This window comes from Oryzias latipes, chromosome 6 (genome assembly GCF_002234675.1).
Source record: "Oryzias latipes chromosome 6, ASM223467v1".
NCBI classification, from domain to species: domain Eukaryota; kingdom Metazoa; phylum Chordata; class Actinopteri; order Beloniformes; family Adrianichthyidae; genus Oryzias; species Oryzias latipes.
Window position 1 is genome coordinate 27645954 of NC_019864.2, and position 20337 is coordinate 27666290.

Consider the following 20337-nt stretch of genomic DNA (forward strand, 5'->3'; position numbering starts at 1 on the left):
ATTTGATATCAGATTGGGTTATCAACATTTGGTTATGTGTGGCTTTCAGTTGACATTTTGGCCCCCCTGCGACTGTCACACGTTTTCTGTTTCAAACTGACCCTGGCCCCCGATCCGAGAACGGAAACGTCATGTGGCCCTCGCTGGAAAAAGTTTGGGGACCCCTGCTCTAAAGTGTGTTAACATGAAAGTAGACCTTAAAACTGCATGAAAAACACATCAAAGCTTCATTTTCTGACACTTGTTTCTGCTTTAAAACACTAAAAACAACACAGCTCCTTCCCCTGTGGCAACTCAGCATTTAGCAGCGGCAAAACCCCAAAACGATTACCGGTAGTCAGAATCTGCTGGGAAAATGTTGAACCCTTTGACGCCTGAATCTGTTTCCAGCGATGAAAGAAAAATTGTCACTTTTGTTTTTTCTTTCGAGTCCTAAATGAAGGTAAGTTTGGAGCAGTAGTGGATTGATGGATATCGAGGGGTTAAAAAGTAATTAAAGTAAAGTAAATTTTCTCTGCATGAAGGTTAGATTGGATCATTTAAAAAACCAAAGGCAGTGACCACAAAGGGAGGCTATAGAAGTGACCAAAAACAAGGAACAGAGCAAAAGTTGGGTTAATTTACTGAACAGAGGGGTGGGAGTTGTTTATTTTAGGGACTTTCTTGATTAATGTTATTCAGTTAGTTTCATTTTGCCCCTCTGTGCAAACGACAAAACTTGTTTTTTTCTCTACTTTCAGTGAAAAACATTTATTAAACTAAAATCTGCACTTTTGCCTGTTCTACCATCCTTCAGAAAGGGAAAATATTTTAAACTGCCTTAAAAATGTTTTTTTTAAACTTGATAATTTAGTTAAAATTGGCAAAACATTAACTTTTTATCTCAAGATTTAAATGGAATTCTTCACTATAATATAATGTTTGTTTAGCAACTAAAAATCAGTTCAGGATTTAAATCCGTTTCCCAATCATTTTCACCTCTGAGACAACATTGTTCCCCCATTAATTTGCAAATGTTTAAGCATTTATTCCAAAACATATATATTATTTTTTAATTTGTAATTTATTTTGAATCATGTTTTAAGCATAGGAGCCACTTTATGAAGATATATTTGAGTTCAAAGGGATAAAAAGTGTTGATTTAACAAAGAAAAGTTGAATATTAGTGGAATCCAGTCAGGCCTGTTAAATTTAAACGTGGCCTCACAGCAGAGAAGCTTTCTGTCGACTTTAAGGGTTGCAGATTCGTTTTTAGTTTCATTCTGGAGGTCTGGGTGTGTGGTTGTTGACTGGGCTCTGCTGGAAAACCCAGAAAGAAGCTTCTTGCCGCCCCCTCACCACCTTTGATGTTGTTCAGCGCTGAAGCTGCTTTATTGCGACTCAAAGAGAAACGCCAGGCGCCGACGCCTTCAGCAGAGACCCGAGGAGTTTCCGAACTTTGTCATTAGAGCTTTAACATTTCATGCAAACTCTACAATTTTTTTGATTTGATTTGAAATGGTTTATTTCAAGCAATCAAATAAGAATAATGATGAATCAAACTTAGGATAATGAGACATATTAATAAATACTGCTTGAAAGGGAGTGGAAGCGAATTTACATAATCCCACCCCAATTTAAGGGGGAATAATAATAAAAAATAGATTAATGACGTCATTTGTAGTTTGGCTCATTGCAGCTGTTTCCTTTTAGTGAAACAAGTGAAAGTGTGTTTCAATAAAGTTACTCTGGCACTGAATCAGATGAGCCATGAGCGCCAACTTCAGCATCGTCTGACTAAATACAAAATAAAAGATCACAGAAGATGAAGAAAATAACCGGTGCTTTCAAAATAAAATAATAAACGTGAATCCACCATTTAAAGAACTTTATTAGCAGCATCCTGGTATAATTAGACATCCAGTTGCTGAATATTATGATGCAATAAATCCATATTTGGAGTCGGGTTTTTGTCTGTTTATTGCAGATTTCTTTTATTTTGAAGGGGAAGGCTCTTCTTCTGTTTCCTCACTGTCTCCTTTCTTCCTAAATAAATTGACCAATTATGTTTGTTGTTTTTAACTTTGCTAGCTTGGGGCCTTCAATTTAGCGGTCGGCGAAGCCGCTTTAAGAAAGTAGCGGCGGGATTTTCAACACGTGACCGAGTGACTTGACATGCGTCAGGAATGAGTCGGATGCGGCGGAGAGAATCCAGGAGTTTTTCAAAATAAAACTTCCTTCAGAATCAGACTATAAATAAAACGGAAAACATGTAGGCGTTGTTTTTTATTCGCACGTATTAATGTGGGACCAGCACAAAAAGTGATGGAAATTCATGTTGGCCACATGTAATACGTGCAGCCAAGATGCGCATTGCCGATCATATTAGAACTGTGTCCAAGGCTGAATTTTGCTGTTGGCTGGACGTATTTAAAATTACCCTCTGAGTCCCATTATCTGTCACACACCGAGGTTATGAAAAGTGTTCTCTGCATTTGATCCATCCGCTGGAGCAGCGGTGAGCTGCAGACACGGCCGCGCTCAGGAACAGATTGGTGGTCCAACCCAAACCGCTACTGTAATCCTAAACTTAACCCTTCCTCTAAGGCAGCGCGTCCAAGAAAAAAGTTCAGCACTGGCCGCACGTTTTTAGAAAATTACAAGCGAATAGACACTTTCTTTTTTTGTTTCTTTGTTCCTCTCTGTGGACCGGCACCAACCGTCCCGTGGACCGGTAGTGGTTGGGAACCACTGTGATAGAACATGGGAACTTTAGGCGCTGCAGGACAAATGAGGTGCCATGACTTTCCAGAAGCCTAAAGAAGTTGGAATTGTTTAATGTCAGAGCGTCTTCAAGGTGCCGAGGAAGAAGCTGATCCTCTACCAGCAGGTCCCTGACATCTGTGTGTATTATTTCACCCTTAAATTCACCTTTGAAGCCGTCTTTCTACATTCAGCTCTGAAAACACAAAATGTCACAAACTGTTGTAGAAATGAGTAAATCCAAAAGTGACAGCAATAAAAAATGGATCATTGAAGAAAATTTCTCTTGCTTTGCCCCCCCGTAGGTCCAGCTGGAAGGTGGGAGGCAGCAGTACCGTCCCGTTGTCATGGCGCTGACGGAGAAGGACATCCTGCTGTTTGAATCTGTGCCGTGGAGCAGAGAGTCCTGGTCCATGCCTCTGCTGACACACCCTCTGCTCGCCACCAGGTAAGGATCTCTAGATCTCACCTGACCAGGTGGTGGAGCTGGAAGATGAGGCCAAAACATAAAACCTCAGATTTTTTTTGTCCAAATTCGATTTTTTTTTCCCTCCCTGCTTTTACTTTTATTTAACAAAAATGACAAATAATAGAATATATTTAACAAAAAAATAATTTAATTTTAACATCTCCTTTGGAAATTGGTGGTAACACAAAGTTCAAACTAAATACAAGCTGTGAAAATGTTTGCAGATCAATGCTGCAGATGTTTTGGGAGCTACGAATAGCTTAAGCATCCCATAGGGAGAAGTACTAGAACGCACTGGGCGAATACTTATATAGCGCTTTTCTACCTACAAGAACAAAGCACTTTTACAGTCACAGACCCATTCACCCAGTCACACACACATTCACACACATTCACACACTGGTGGCCGCTCCGCTGGCAAACACAGGCGCCCGCCTACCACCAGAGGCAAGGTGGGGTTCAGTGTCTTGCCCACTCACCTTAAAATCATGGGTCGACCGGCCTACCGCTGCACCACGGCCGCAACAGCCTTGAAACTGATTTTGCTGCATTTGGTTTGATGCTTCAAGTTTGAAGTCACAACCCAGAGACTTCAAACTATTATTTTAAAAAATGACGTTACGTTAAATGCAAACAGAGAGGAAGTCTCAACTTTTGTTTTTTCTAAAGACCTCCTGTATTGATTGCTAATCAATCTTTGCTCTCTGCTTTGGGGGTTTTCATGCTTTCTATAAAATGCTTGATTTTTCAATCCCAAATGAGTTGTTTCTGTTTTCTTGCTGAGAAACGCCCCCATGAGAGGAGGGGGTTCAGTCCGTCACCTGTGGTCTGAACCAAATGTAAAGTCAAATTCAAACCCGCTGAGAAAACAAAGACAGATTTACTAAAAGGGAGCAGGTATCTTCCCTCATTCTGCCTCCAGTTGATTCAGTTTTACCTGATATAACAAAAACAGCCTAAAAACATGATCACGTTTTGGATTCTTGCTGTTGACAGTAAAGACCGGCTCTTTAATGTTACAAAGACACTTCTAATAAAGTTCCATACAAAGTGCCTCTTATTATATTTATAGAATACAGGTTTTTTTCTTGCGGCGCATGCGCTAATGCTTTTTCCTCACCCTGGTGGAAGTAGCTCTTCCTCGCTTGCCGCTGTTCTCACATCTGCTTTTTCCCAAACAACGGAAGCGCAAGACAGCAGAGAGCTGGGAAAATAAAACCTCGATTTTCCAAAAAACAACACATTCAATTAATCGATTTAATCGCCCAGCACTGCCAAGTGGCTTTCTGTCTGTTCAGTCTCTGGTTTCTGTCACTTACAACCTGCGATAACCAAAAAGAAGGACTACAGATGTTTTAGGGACTCCTTGCTACACACTTTATACTCTCCTCTTGGACAGACACAAACATTTTCACACTTTTCTCTCCTTTTTAAACTCTCAAAGCTGATAGAAGAAGAAGAAGAAGTCTACTACTATGGAATGAAAACAAAGACCCCGCAGTGGAACATTTATTCAAATTTGGCAAACTCTACACATTCCATTCAGGAGGTACGGCACAGAGGAGACTAAGTGACAAGGTCAACAGCCAATCAGAATGCAGAACATAATCCTATGTAAAAAAAAACAAAAAAAACATGCAAATTTACACTATAAAAAATCTGGGGAAACAGCAAGACTGCAGAAGGTGGAGCACATTCTAGTGAGGGAACACTGTGTATGAGAAGTCCATGTGAACCTTTCTTATTTCCAATAATCTGCATTTACTGCACAGATTATCACAAGAAAAGCTTTATGTTAATAATATTTTAGCAGTTATATAAATGAAAATGATATAGTTGTGATTTATGTCTACAAAACTTCTCTAATATTAAAAAAGTGGATACAAATTTAGTCTAAAGCGGTCTTCTTAACGCAGAAAGAAGCCTCTTGGTTTGTAAATGTGGCAGCGTGGAGTCAGATCGTGTCTCAAGGAACGATGCTCCATGTTTTTACGCAACCCCTTCAATCCGGTACCTGGCTTCAGGGCGAACCTCCATCCGTGTCTCCTCAGACTGGTCCACTCCGGCAGCTCCGGGGGTTCTCCCTCCCAGGGGTCGGACATGGTGTTTGCCACTCGGACCGGCACCAGTCGAGGCATCGAGTCACACGTCTTCCGCGTGGAAACTCACTGGGACCTTTCCTCCTGGACGCGAGCTCTGGTGCAGGGTGTCCACACGGCTGCAGAGATCATCCAGGAGGTCTCCATTGGTGAGTCTGCAGGTTGAAAGAGACCTGAGTAATCGGATTACTTTTGCATAAAATGTGAATTCAGTGCTCCTCTGTAATGGACACGTTTAAAATCAAAAGATCACATTATGAGGATTTGACTTCCCTCTAAATAGACAAAGTATAGTTCAACTTTAAAGCCTGGAAGATCAATAATGAAGAAAAGGATAAAAGACTCAAGAGAGTGTTTGTGGAACCGCCAGCAGGTTCTGCAGATGCTACAAACACAGGAGCATCTGCAGAACCTGCTGGCGGTTCCACAAACACTCTACAGCTACAGAGCAGCTGATTCAGTTCAGTTTTAGGTCTATAGCCCAAATATTACAACACAGTTGTCTCAACGGGCTTCACTAATTGTACAAAACCTAAAATCAGTCATAAAGTGCAATAGCTGATTACTAAACAGACTCAACGAAACTGGGCATCCCTGCCCTTAGATACTCCTCCGATTAGGTAGAACTCTACAAAAACAGATTCCAGGAAAAAAAAAATGTCCACATGAAGCAGGGATCCTCTCCCAGAACCGTGTGTTTCATTTCTAAGCTGTGGAGCAAACTGTGTCAGATTCAGATCAGTGAGGTGCCGGTTTCAGCCCCGGAGGAGCTGACGGCGTTTGAAAGGACACCACCCACCTCTGCGAAGCTCTGAATTTATGTTATGAAAAGGCTTTTCTGACAGGATAACAGAAAGTTTTCCTGTTAGAAAACTTGGAAAGCATTTAAATAGGAACACAGATTTAGTTTTCTTAAATTGTTGTTTTTATGTTAAGTTTCACTAAACGTCTTTTTGCTATCAGGCTTATTTTCAGAAGTGGTTTAAATTGAAAGCTTTGTTATAGTTGGTGCATAAGAAGTAGTTGTATTTTTTTTTTAAAGACACGGACCGATGAGTTCACTGAGAAAATAATGACAAAGAATCAGGTTCTTGACGTGCAGGGCTAATGGTACGCATGGCTCCTGACATGACTTATTCTAAATTTTGATGCAAATGTTTGTACTTTTACTGCAAATGAATATTGGCCCCACATATTTGGTTACCTGCCATCTTACTGATGATCGGTATCGGCCCAAAAAACACAAAAGAACCTATTTGCAAACATGTCACCTTTGTAAATGACACAGACATGCGTGCTGTGTCAGGAACCACCTGACATGCCCGGTGGCCCCTGTGCACATGTGCTGTTGTTGCTGTGTGCACATCAGCAGCGGTGTGGTTTAACACAGGATGTGGTTTTACATTTGCCCATGACATCATCAGCTTTACCAACAAATATTACAATGCTCTAGTTTTTTCTGGGGTACAAATTTGACAAACTAATCCAGCAGACAATAAAAAAAAAAAGCTTTTTCCTGTAAACATGCAGGTTTTTTTGTGAGGTGAGGTGTGTACAGCAGCAGGAAGCTGCAGAAATCAGTTGTAGCTGTAAAAGCAGCTGCAGAAAGGAGCTACTGAGAGCAGCTGCGGAGAGCTGCATGAAGCAGCTGCAGAGAGCAGCTTCTCTGTGCAGCCACTCTCTGCAGCTGCGGGGAGAAGCTGCAGAGAGCGGCTGCTCTAGGCAGCTGCTCCATGCAGCTCTCTGCAGCCACCTAGAGCAGCTTCTCTGTGCATCTGTTCTCTGCAGCTGCATGGAGCAGCTGCAGAGAGCAGCTTCTCTCTGCAGCTGCGGGGAGAAGCTGCAGAGAGCGGCTGCTCTAGGCAGCTGCTCTCTGCAGCTGCAGGGAGAAGCTGCAGAGAAACGCTGCATGGAGAAGCTGCTTTCTGCAGCTGCACGGAGAAGCTGCTTTCTGCAGCTGCATGGAGAAGCTGCTTTCTGCAGCTGCACGGAGAAGCTGCTTTCTGCAGCTGAAGAGACACACCGAGCCATTGGCCGCCCCGCAGGAACCCAGTAGTTCAGAAAAGCTCGGTCCTCTCAATCCAACACATGGAAATACTTAAAGATCAAATTACCTCACAGGGAGCTGCATCAGGGCAACTGGCTTTTTTGAAAGAGTCGCCGCTGGCTTTAAACAACAGAACAAACTTGTTGTTGTTTTTTTTGCAATAAATAAACTTTTAGCAAAATTTAAAATATTTTTAATTTCAAAGGTTTTCAACACTTTAGTCAATAACCTTTTTTTAATGTTTTATCGAGTTCTTCACCTGACTATAAATTGCCGTTTTTCCCGTTGACATTTATTTGCTCCATTTTTTGTGGTTTTCTTTTGAACTGCTTCACTTTTCTGAATGTATCCTAAAAGCTTGAGGTGAGGAAAGGCGTGGTCGTTCCCACCTTGACCTGTTGCTGTTTTCTGCCAGGCTGCACGCTGAACAGGCAGGACGTTCGACTGACGCTGCACTTCGAGATGGGCTTCACCGTGACGAGGGAGCCGGCCGACCCCCCGGGGGGTGCGGTGCTCTACAGATATCCCTATGAGAAGCTCAAAATGTCCGCCGACGATGGAATACGGAACCTTTATCTTGACTTTGGAGGTCCGGAGGGAGAAATGGTTTGTTTGCGAGAGTCTTTTATTTTTCCAACAAGTGTGAGAAACAGAAAAAGACTTTTTTTGTCTGCGACTCTGCAGCAAAATAGTTTATAGAGTTACAAAAACATAATAGTATGACTAAAAAGGTTCAAAATATGTCCCTTTTGCTTTTCAAATCAGCACAGATCAAAATGAAATAAAAGATTTGACGACAGGATCAGGTACAAAATAGAATCTGCTTTTGATTTTGATGGAACCTCTTGATGTGGTTCCAAAACATTGACCTCCCCCCTGGTGTTGACAATCACTACTTCCTGGGTCATCTGGCTCCAGCATGGCGACGTCCAGATTGCCAAAAAATGGCGACTGAATTGACATTATTTGTTTGGAGCCAGAGGTAAACCATTTTATCTGGGTGACGTCTCCCTGACTCAGTCCAGTTCTACAGTCAATGGTCTAAATGTGACTGGGAGTTGCCTTGTGGGTAATGTAGTCTTATCTGAATGATCACGTCAGAGATATTTGAATATTTAGATTCACTCTACAAAGTGTTTGAGTCTCACTCTGCAGCACAGAGTGTTTGTCACCTAAACTCTACAGGAATTTTGTTGAAGTTTGTAGAAACTCTTCATACATGACGGTGAAAATGCTCCTTCTTTGTCAAACCGTTTGGATAAAGCAGATCCGTCTGTCATCATCTCCAACAGGAGGTTTTGCTGTTCTGACTTTTCCTGTCAAGTTGAGTTGTGTTGCAGCTTTTTCTAACGATGGAAGTTTTGTTCATCTGTCAGTTTTTAATCGATAAATGTTAAATGTGTTGATATTTGTTCCTCTGCTGCCTCCACCCCTCAGGTGTTCGACCTCCACTCGGGTCCAAAGCCGGTGGTGTTTGTCCTCCACTCCTTCCTGTCGGCTAAGCTGACCCGCATGGGCCTCCTGACGTGAACCAGCAGCCATCAGCGCAAACAAACGCATTTCTCTCCCTCCTCTCCTTCAATCGGATCCCCCACCCCCACCGCAGCTGAAGTTGGGCCTTAGGCGGCGCTGCAGGGAACCCGCAGAAATGTGCCTTCCGGCTTCCCCTCCCTGCACTCTGAGGCCAGATTCAAGCAAAGCGCACTTAGTTTGAAAACACCCGATTTAACCTCCATTAATCTGTGAACACTATAAGGTGTCGGCTGTGATAGAGATGAGCAGAAGCAGCGATGCTCTTTAGACGCTGCTTCACAGCTGAGCGCCGTTTTTCTCTGCCTATCATTCCGGAAAAGCCTTCGTACATCGGGATGCAGTTACCTGAGCGGAGCGAGTGGGCGGGACTTCGCAGGCTTGATGGCCCCTCTTCCCAAACCTCCGTTAGAATCAGGATCACCGACAGTGCCTTCAGAGATGTAGTGAAAACACTTTTTTTTAACGCCACCCAATAAGACGATTCACGCTTCCTGATGATGTCACAGCACCGTGTTACCTGCATTTTTTTTGTCTCCTCCATCCCAAAGACGGATGTTTTCATGGGCTTCATCCAACAAAGCCCACGAGGCGTTTTTAAAAGTTCCCTAGAACTAAATATACCCGTATATTTATACTGTAATTCAAACATTTTACACAGAAACAAGTACAGTATCAACAAAAAGACCATTTGAGAGGATATTTTTGAAGCTTTCAGCCTCATTTGACTGTTTTATAGCGTAAGGAAGATGAACAAAAATGTTTTTGAAGAGTTTAAATAATACAAAATAATCCAAACTTTCTCAGCGTTTTCTCAGCTTTGACCACCTTACTGTTACTTCTATATCCTCCCAATTTAAAATCATTTTTCTAATGATTTTAAAGGGTTGAGCAAAGATTAAATCATTTAAAAAAACAAAACATTTTAACACTAAATTAAGCCAAACTAAGAACTTTTTGCCACTTTTGGCTTCTTCTTCTTTTCATGGTTTGATGCTCTTCAGATGTTTTTATTGTCTATCATTTTAAAGCTTCCAGGTCAGAAACAGTTTAAAAAACACAAACAAAATAAATATATAATACTTCTGACATATAAACAACTTTTCTTAGTTTGTTTTCACAGAGTTCAAATAAAACTTTCTCAGTATTTTCTCAGTGAACTCATCAGTTTTAAGGTAACTTCTGGGCTGCATAGCTTCTTTTCAGATCCCGTTACGGTTACTTCCATCTCCTACAGATTACTTGTTATATTTCTCATTTTTCTAGTCTTGTAAAATGATTCCAGCAATAATTATGCCAACAAAGAAAACTCTGATTTTAAGATTTTAACTCAAGTCTTTCTCACTTTTGTCTTCTTTTTTTGTATTAATGCTCTCTAATGTTTTCCGATGGTCAATAATTTCAAAGCCTCCAGATCAGGAACAGTGTAAAAAATAAATAAATATAAAACATTAATGAGAAAAAACAGTTTTATTTTTTATTTTTAGTTGTTTTCAAAGTAAGAATTTCGTTATTTTATTGATAAAAGCTCCACTTCTGTTAATCTGAAATCCTTCATTTTAAAACTATTCATATCAAACTAAACTAAAAGTTAAGAAATTATATTTGCTGCTTAGATACTAAACCATTCATAATTTTTAGTGTTTTTAACTTAAAGCAAAACTATTCAACTAAGTCAGCTCCTGTATGACGGTAAATCATGTGAAAAGCTGTGGAAAATGCTTTAAAATCATCAGGTTCTCAGATTTTTGAAGTACTTTTTTAAACATTTTACTTCTATTTACTTCCTGTTTAGTTCATCTAGTAATTGCGTTCCATGGCTGTAATGCTCATGAAGTCGTCTTTTTTTTCCTGCTGGTCTCGTGTTCTGCAGGAAAACCAGGTGACCTCCTGTGCTCAAATAAGGATCTCTGTTCTTCTCCTCCAGTCTGTGACGCTTTCCAAACTTCTGACCCTTCAGACCAACTTGTAGAAAATCCCACTTGAATAGAGAAGGTTTTTCAGCAGAACATTGATGACACGTCGGTCGTGTTTCGCCATCCTGTCGTCACAAAGCGACTAACCTCTCAGACCGCTGAATGTTCTCGCTGGCTCTCCTCCGACTGTCTCCTGTCTATGCAAAGCCTCGCTTCCAGAAGGGTTTTTTTTTTAACCAAAGGTATTACTTGTGGCAGCTTGCGTCCTACACAATCATAAATGAAGCGTTACATGAGGATAAAGTGCTGCTGCAGCAACTTATATGCAAAGTATTGTAGACGTCTTTCCAGTATACAATGTATAATGATAATGTAGTTATTTCAAATGTAAATAACACCAATAAAACCTTTATAAATTCTATAATCTGATGTTTCTTTTTCTTTTGTGTGAAAAACCACATCCTAGTTAGATTTTTTAGTTTTTATTTGTTTTTACTCTACTTGTGTGAGAGAATTTTTTTAATCTAAATGTATCTATTTTTAACTTCTTAAGTCTGAAAATAAACACAAGTTAATAGTTGTACAAATATCAAAAAAATTGACTCTTTTAGGTTGTAATTAAATGACTTTGGGTGATTCTGTGTTAAGTAAATAAACTTGGTTTCATCTGTTTAAATCGGGTTATTTATAATAGCTATGCAATTTATTTTCTCAAGATTTTTTTGGTTTTTTTAATTTCTCTGAAGCTTAGACAAAATATTGTTAATGAATCAGGTCTATCATTAATTTGAGCCATTTCTTTCCTCTGACCAGCTGAGCCATGTAAACTCTGTAATCGCCTCATTTCTTAACTTGTTTTTTACAAGTACTAGTTTAATATTTTTACATTTATATGTAATTATCTTTACCGTCTAGTGCATAACTGAGCAAAGTGGAAAAAAACTAACCCTGAAGAAACCACAAAGTCAGATTTGGCCTGGGTTTGTTCTTTTTTATTTTTTTTCTCTTTAATTTCTAATTGTATTTTTATTTTACTGGCTGTTGTTAATTGATCCAATCAAAAAGGGAAAAACAAACAAAACATGTCATGATTTACTTTCAAAAAATATCAAATTTTTCCCACCAGCAAATGTGAAATCCTAAGAACTTCTCAAGTTCTTGCCATTTGAGCATGTTTGATTTGTGTTCTAACACTTATTTATTACTATTTCTTTACAGCCATCCAATTCACAGCTGGAGTTCTCTCAAGACTATACAAAAAAAGATTTAAGTTGGGGGGGAAAAGTAATAATTGAAGATTGCTGTAGTTCATTTAAAGTCCAGATTGTTTCTAAAAGAAATTAACTATGTGCATACTATTTTAAATGTGTGTATTGACAAAGTTCGCCGCTTGGTGGCAGTAGCGGTTCATCGTTGACTATATTTCTGACGTCAATACTGTGTGGCCACACAACCGGATGTTGGTTACTTTCCTTTTCAAATTAAATTTCACAATTGTTGTCATTATATTTTCTGTTGTTTAAAGTAAAAAAAAACAACATATTTTTGTTATATACTATTTTTTTACTGTGATGGACAGAATTTACAGCTCTTAATCCCGCCGTTTTCAGCTCAATTTTGAAAACAAAATAACGGACGTCTCTTGCGCATGTGCTAGCTTGACGGAAGTTGCGGTGTTGATGTGGTTTTGTTTGGTGAAGCTGTCGCATTTGTTTCTCCATTTGTCATGTCATTAGCTACACGTTTCCTCCTAAAATAGCCCCGCGGGCGGTTTCGCTTCTCCACCTTTGGGGAGGGTCACAGGAAAGACATTTGGGCGGAGAACAGAAGATGAAATGACAACGTCAACATTACAGGTAGGCTACTGCTCGCTAGCTAAACGCCAGCAGCTAGCCACAACTGACCCGAAAAAAAAATCGGTTTTAATGTTTTAAAGTTATATTTACTTTAATGCTAACTTTTCTTTTTGTGCTAAATAAAACACTTTGCAATGGGGCAAACGTATTCACGAAACACCTATGAGTGTTTTAGAATTGTCTGATCATGCGTATGTTCTAGCTGAACCTGATATGAATTATTAGTGGTTTTCTTTTTTTACACATTTCTTAATTTAATCTATGAAAATATAATTTCATGTAGAAATGAGAACAGTTGAACGTGGTTACTGAAAATATGTGAATGAACTGCATTCCATTATGAAGACTGAATTGTTTGCTGTCAACGTTCTAGCAAAATTCCCAACAAAGTTAAATACTATCAAATATTTCAAAATTATGTAAATATAAACATGATTTAACTGCAAAATTTGATTAAAAAAGTTAAAGACAATTGACTTCTAAATGCAGCATTAGTTAACACGTTTTAATACTGATGTTGACATTTTTGTAATAGTGACTATAAAGTTTAGGAGAAAGGTCATAAGACATTATAAAATACTTTACTCTAAAATTGGAACTAAATTAAGTAGCAATCAATTCAGACTTTTTTTTTTAAACCCAAAGTACAAGAAAATTTGGTTGTATCATAACCTAAACTGGACAATATTGTATTTTTAAATGATTTTATTGTGTAGTTTCAATGAGAGTAAGATTTTTTTAATATAATAAAAATAAGAGAAATGAGTAAAACTAAGGCCACAATCAAAAGTCCCCTGAAGGAACTGAATTTGACCTAAATGCCTAAAAATCTTCTGAAGATTTATGGAGCAGAAATGTACAGGATAAAAACAAAGTTCAGCTTTCACCCAAATATTGGCCTTTTGTCCAGAATCATGTAGCTGTTGGTCTGGAGTTTTGCTCCGTTTGCATTTTTCCATGGTTTCTGTCTTTGTTGCTGCAAATATTCAATAATAATCACCTGCAAGCCTCGTAATCAGCGGTAGAAAATTATCTAAACTTGCACTTTTTCTCAGAAAGGTTAATATCATGCATAGCTGCGTAAAGATGTGAATTATTACTGCTTTTTTGATGGCTGGAGGTTTATTTTTAACGTTTTTTGAAAACTATTTCCTGAACTCTGTGTTATTCATAGGCTAAAGTCAGACGCACAGATCATGTTATTTCCGTTTTAATTTGTTTAACCCAAAAACAAAATGTCTTTATTTCCTTTAGTTGTTATGTAACCCCATACAGATCCCAACTGTTTATAGTCTCTCAACATTGGTTACCTGTTGATTTCAAGATTTTTTTTAATTTCTGTGGTTTTATGCAAACCTGTCCACACTAAACCCACTAGAACTTCATGATTACAGAAATCTATTGGACGGGTCCAGATCCAGAAATAAAAAGAAGGATTTCAGTCTTCAAACTCATGTACCGACACTATGAAATAACTTCACATAAAAATGAAACATTTCACTTTTATTACTTTCAGGTTTATTTTTAATTCATTTTTTATGATGTTATTGAAAGTCTTTCTGGTTTATTTTTTATTTTTTTCGTCTGCAGCCACGTATGTGCTATAAAAACGTTATTGAACATGACGTACATGAAGGTTTTTAGTTTGTAAAAAACTGCTGTTGTCTTTTAGTTGCTTCTCCAGCAATGTGTGTGTTTGTAATTTGTCCTTTCACTTTGCATGTCCTTCAGAAAGCCATCGATCTTGTCACCAAAGCCACAGAGGAAGACAAGGCAAAGAACTACGAGGAGGCCCTGCGCTTGTACCAGCATGCAGTGGAATATTTCCTGCATGCCATCAAATGTAAGGATTTTGTGTAGCGGTGCTGCGGAGCGCGGCGCCACCTTTCTAACCGGATTTTTCCATTTGCGGCTCAGATGAGGCCCACAGTGACAAAGCAAAGGAGAGCATTCGAGCGAAGTGCATGCAGTACCTGGACAGAGCGGAGAAACTTAAGGACTACCTGAAGAACAAAGACAAACAAGGAAAGAAGCCCTTCAAGGAGGCACAGAGCAATGACAAGTAGGCCGTCACCGACTTCTGATGTTCTCATAAAGAAGTCCAGCTGTGCTTGAACGTTTCTGTCTTTGTGTTAAAGGAACGACAGCGACTGTGAGGGCGAAAACCCAGAGAAGAAGAAACTGCAGGAGCAGCTTATGGGTCAGTCTCTGGTATCTTAAAATAAGATTTCTCACATAAATAAATAAAAAAGTTTACAAAAGTATGTTTCTGGTTGTGAAAGGATAGTAGCATTATTTATAGATCTGCGCATTTACACACATTTTTATGTTTTCCCTCAATGAGCATGTGTGCCTCCGCCTCCCTCTGAATACAGACTGATTTAACAAATAAAAGTTCCTGAAGAAAGGATTAGTTGTTATGACTATTCATAATTGTGTTGCTGTAAATCTGCATGTCGCCTGCGCTCCTGCAGCGGTGTCACCTCCCTCGTCTTCTGTTTAGGCGCCATTGTTATGGAGAAGCCCAACGTCCGATGGAACGACGTCGCTGGACTGGAGGGAGCAAAGGAGGCGTTGAAGGAGGCTGTCATCTTGCCCATTAAATTTCCTCACCTTTTCACAGGTGACTCAGTCGGTACCGAATAAAAACGCAGATTTCAGGGCTTCATTTCAGACGCGTTGGTCACCTGTATTCTATTCCGTTTCCCTGCACCATCCTAGCCAATTATTTTAGCTTTCCAGAAATTGTGGGCGGGCTCATATAGGAATGGGCGGAGCTTCAGTCAAAGTCGTCACAATATATTTGACTTCCCAGCAAGACTATTCAAATTCAGCGACCTGATGGATAAGAGGGGTGTCTTCAATGCTCTGGAAAAAAGATGGTTGCCATGACGACGAGAGGCAAGACACGTGTGTGAGAACAAGGAGACGCAGACTGTCAGAAATAATTAAATAAAGCATCTTGGGCACATTCAAGCGCTCACCCTTCACCGTGTTATGCTGCGATCTTTTTTTTTCTTTGTGAGCCACCGTTCAGGCACTGGAACTGTTTCAGAAGTAGTAGTTCGCTATAGATACCCATCCTTAGATATGATCTAATAAATATTGGATACACAGAGGATTGTGTGGAGCTATTTGATGATTGGCATGAATAATATCCGTCTTTGTTTTGCCATCAGGCAAGCGGACTCCATGGAGGGGCATCCTGTTGTTTGGACCGCCGGGAACGGGGAAGTCCTACCTGGCCAAAGCTGTGGCCACCGAGGCAAACAACTCCACCTTCTTCTCCGTGTCCTCCTCAGACCTCATGTCCAAGTGGCTGGGAGAGAGTGAGAAGTAAGTTTGCAGCTGCAGCTTCATCAGAACTGTTGATGGTGAACCGGCAAACATGGATGTCAGTCTGTTTTCCATGTGTGGATCCAAACGTCATCTAATAAAATGAAGGAAAACAATTCCATAAATTAAAAATGTCTGATAAATTCAGCTTTCTACTAAAATATGAAGCCTTTTTGTCTGAAACAGGACTAAAAAGTAGTTTTTTCAAATTCATAAATGCATCATAGAGTTTTTTTTTTAATGACAGAGCAGTTCTCAGCTACGAATATGATCAAAGAGTTTTTTACATCAATGCACCTCTGATGATGGATCCTCTTATTTGAGGATCTGATTTGAGGATCTGATGATGGATCCTCTTATTTGAGGATCTGATTTGAGGATCTGATGATGGATCCTCTTATTTGAGGATCTGATTTGAGGATCTGATTATGGATCCTCTTATTTGAGGATCTGATTTGAGGATCTGATTATGGATCCTCTTATTTGAGGATCTGATTTGAGGATCTGATGATGGATCCTCTTATTTGAGGATCTGATTTGAGGATCTGATTATGGATCCTCTTATTTGAGGATCTGATTATGGATCCTCTTATTTGAGGATCTGATTTGAGGATCTGATTATGGATCCTCTTATTTGAGGATCTGATTTGAGGATCTGATTATGGATCCTCTTATTTGAGGATCTGATTTGAGGATCTGATGATGGATCCTCTTATTTGAGGATCTGATTTGAGGATCTGATGATGGATCCTCTTATTTGTCCTTCTTCTCAGGTTGGTGAAAAACCTGTTTGACTTGGCCCGACAGCACAAACCCTCCATCATCTTCATCGATGAGGTGGACTCGCTGTGCGGCTCCAGGAACGAGAACGAGGGCGAGGCTGTTCGCCGCATCAAGACCGAGCTCCTGGTTCAGATGCAAGGTGGGTCGAACGGGGGACAAACCACCGTGGCATCACTTTCTTCCTGGAATTATCGTCAAATCACTGTGAGCAAAGCAGAATTGAACTTTACTGCAAAGACGTTGCAGCATTTAGTTTTTAGAAAGAAAATATTCTAGATGGACAATCAGAATATTTTTGGGTTCTAGAGAACATCTGTAACAGAAAAATGGCCATAAAATGTACGGTTTAATAAAGAACCATAAATGGACAGAAACGTTTAGTTGTTTTTGGATTATTCTGGGTGGCTGTGGATCCTTAAAAACTCTCAAATTTAATTTAACTAAAACAAAAAGGCATTCAAGACCCACTCCAATCCTCTTTGGATCAATTTCAAGTTGTTCCCAGTGGTCTTTTAATTATGATCATGCTGTTGTTAGCCTAAATCCAAATATATATATATATATGTCGTTTTTTTAGGACATAGCTTCTGCAGAACAGCAAGAATTTATTAAGAAATACTCAGAAATCAATTTTCTAGCTTATATCCCTCCATCCAAGTTGAAACAGCAAAAACACAATTTTCATCTGATTGGGTTTATTTATTTATCTGAATTCTGGTGGATGTGCCGAGTCAAAAGATGGGGAAGTGCTTGTAAATTATTTAATCCCATCTTTGTTTACATTTGATTGCACACACGCTCTTAAATTACATTTGAAGTATCCTTAAAAAGGTACTTAAATTGAACTTTTGTAAATCATTTGATTTGAACTTTTTTTGTATTTAGGTGTGGGTAACAACAACGATGGTGTTTTGGTGCTCGGTGCCACCAACATTCCATGGGTGCTCGATGCTGCCATCCGCAGGAGGTCAGCAGCTTCATCCCAACTCCTGTCTGTCTGTCTCTGTCTGTGTCTCTCTCTCACTGGAGAGCATCTTTAAATTAATGTGAGACCTGCTGGTTTGAATGAAAATGTAACATTTGGTTTAATGGATGTTTACATAATGAGTAAAAAAAAACGGATCCATCAGTATAACAAGAACTGATTTATTAGAAAGATCTCAAAGACTTTGCTGCAGTTTGTCACTGTCAAAAGTTTTCATTTTCACATCAGTTCTAATAAAAAATGAGTGACGTTGGTGTGTTTCTAATAAAGTAGACAGACGTCTTCCCCGTTGATCGTTTTAGTATTTGATCTAACAAATCTATGCAGCACATTTCCTTTTCTCATGTTAGATAACAACTGAAAGGAAGTGTGGTTTAAATAAAGTTTTCTTTGTTTATGCTGAACCGTGTGAAGATCCGCAGCCTGAACGAAGCTTCTCTGTCGTGTCAGATTTGAGAAGAGGATCTACATCCCTCTGCCGGAGGAGCCGGCCAGAGTGCAGATGTTTCGGATCCACCTGGGAAACACGCCGCACAACCTCAGCGAGGCCGACCTGCGGCAGCTCGCCCACAAAACCGAGGGCTACTCCGGCGCCGACATCAGCATCATCGTCCGGGACGCATTCATGCAGCCGGTTCGGAAGGTCCAGTCCGCGACCCACTTCAAAAAGGTGAGGGAGGGGGACCCGGCTGCAGAGGATTTGGCGCCTGAATACCCGATAATCGTTATACAATCCAATTATATAACTTACCCAAAAATGTTCAGAATTATAGAAAAAGAACGTAACTGTTAGGGTCGCCAGTTAAAATAAAGTTTTTTTTTCAAGCGATGTGGGGATACTTCTGGTTCTGATCGAGGGTTAAACCTCAAGATTTTCTCCTGCAGGTTCGAGGTCCATCCAGAAGCAACAACCAGGTGATGGTGGACGACCTCCTGACCCCGTGCTCGCCAGGTGACCCTGACGCCATGGAGATGACCTGGATGGACGTGCCTAGTGATAAGCTGCTGGAGCCCATAGTCTGCATGGTGAGCAATCGCACACGCCTGAAAGCGCTCAGACACGTTCAAGAACTCTGTTAACGGTTTGCGTCTCCGGGTTCCCCACAGTCCGACATGCTGCGCTCGCTGTCCACCACCCGCCCCACCGTCAACACTGAAGACCTGTTCAAGGTCAAGAAGTTCTCAGAGGACTTTGGGATGGAAGGCTGACGGGCCCGCCCCCACGTGTGCTCCCAGCAACGCCACTCCCATCCTCCTCCCCCCTTTTCACCGCTGTGTAGGCTTCCATCGATGGTCTCCTGCCTGTGACGGGTCCCAACGAGAGACGGGCGTGTTCTGTCTGTGACCTCTGCTCTTTCTGACTCCTCAGAGGACATTCCTGCTGGGATCCAAGTCATTTGGTGGTCGTGACAGGAGATCCCACGTCTTTTGCTCCACATCCAGACCGCGTTCTGCTCCACCATCTCCACTACATGAACTCTTGGGTTGTCCCCGGGGAAAAGCTTAACCGCCTCTCCGAGCCGACAGCCCATCTGACGGAAGGACTTGACGGTTCGTGGCCATCTTGCACTTTGTTTTTGAATCCCAGTGAAGGACAGTTTGAAGAAGGTGGCTCCAGCCGGGCATGCGAGTGTGTCAACGCACAACGTGTTTTTATTAAAACGTGTGTCGTAGTGCCGGTGAATGTAAGGAGTCCCCCGCTTTATTTAATATTAATTTCAGTGTTTGGATCTCTGGTTCTGAGAGTATCTGATAAAGTAGTAAAACCCGAGAAGTACTCGACTGATCCTTCACAAAGTGGAACCGCAGTTTCCAAAACGGAGTCAACGCCTCCATTACGACCTCAAAAATTTCAATTATGATCTGTTCACTTTGTTTCTATTGAAGCAAAGTATGTTCGGGTAATGAAGGATTTAAAAATGTGAATAATTCAAATGCGTTTATTTGTTGCACCAGGATGAAGCTTTAAAGGAGAGTCAGTCCAGCATTTCGGTTTCGTCCAGCGTCACAACATTTAATCTGCATTTCACAGACAAGCAGGTTGGCGTGTGCTGGAGCGTCGAGAAGAGGCGTTTTTCTGTTTTAGTTCAGGAAATGTTCGTTAATGTCCACAGAGTCCCAGGAGCTGCAGGCTGCATGTTCTCCACCAAATCTGGGATTGCTCGACGCTTTGTTTACAGACTCGGTGCTGCATTAAGTACAGCTGTGTGTGTGTGTGTGTGTGTGTGAGGTTGTTGAACGCCCCTCTGTGAGGACCCAACATGCCACTGGCCATGTAACCATGACTACTGATTTAACCCGACTGAATAAAAACTGACATTTCAAATGAAGTTGTTAACCGAGACCGTTTTGCTGTTGTCTACTAGATCAAAATCCCACATACAACCGGCGTTGTGCCCTTGAGCAAACCTTGTAACCCTTGTGCTATCCTCGGCACTTTAACGTTGTTAGTTGGGTCATTTAGACCCACTAGACAGTGCGCTGAACCTTTTTTCTTCAATGATTTGTGATCTTCACTGGTGTCCGTGGATTACATGAAATCTTTCCACCTTTATCCACCTTTGTCATTGTAGG

General features: G+C 40.6%; 2 protein-coding genes across 3 annotated transcripts in view; both read left to right on the top strand.

Moving 5' to 3' along the window:
- Window positions 1-11224, top strand: part of sntb2 (syntrophin beta 2) — a 34184-nt gene extending 22960 nt beyond the window's left edge. The window contains exons 4-7 of the mRNA XM_023956039.1: window positions 3048-3190; window positions 5263-5459; window positions 7773-7963; window positions 8795-11224. Coding sequence (XP_023811807.1) covers window positions 3048-3190; window positions 5263-5459; window positions 7773-7963; window positions 8795-8887 — 624 coding nt within the window. The 3' untranslated portion in view covers window positions 8888-11224. The remainder of the gene's footprint in view (window positions 1-3047; window positions 3191-5262; window positions 5460-7772; window positions 7964-8794) is intronic.
- A 1224-nt stretch (window positions 11225-12448) lies between these two features.
- On the top strand, window positions 12449-20093 carry vps4a (vacuolar protein sorting 4 homolog A). 2 transcript variants are annotated; one of them, XR_908924.3, is made up of 12 exons: window positions 12449-12659; window positions 14391-14502; window positions 14577-14721; window positions 14798-14859; window positions 15163-15282; window positions 15839-15995; window positions 16769-16917; window positions 17664-17745; window positions 18214-18433; window positions 18649-18789; window positions 18871-19039; window positions 19133-20093. XR_908924.3 is itself a non-coding variant. In XM_004069816.4 (11 exons), exons 1-11 carry the CDS (start codon window positions 12639-12641, stop codon window positions 18970-18972), a joined length of 1311 nt encoding a protein of 436 aa, XP_004069864.1. In that variant the 5' UTR covers window positions 12449-12638; the 3' UTR covers window positions 18973-20093. The 2 variants fall into 2 exon arrangements, 1 of the variants encoding a protein (XP_004069864.1); XM_004069816.4 differs by having other exon boundaries at window positions 18871-20093.
- Window positions 20094-20337: the final 244 nt, after the last annotated feature.

Excerpts from the sequence above, each read along its gene's own strand:
- vps4a (XM_004069816.4), top strand. The coding sequence starts at position 12,639 with ATGACAACGTCAACATTACAG. Across the intron at positions 15,283-15,838 it reads ATTTCCTCACCTTTTCACAG|GCAAGCGGACTCCATGGAGG; the intron begins GTGACTCAGTCG and ends TTTTGCCATCAG. Across the intron at positions 17,746-18,213 it reads GATGCTGCCATCCGCAGGAG|ATTTGAGAAGAGGATCTACA; the intron begins GTCAGCAGCTTC and ends CTGTCGTGTCAG.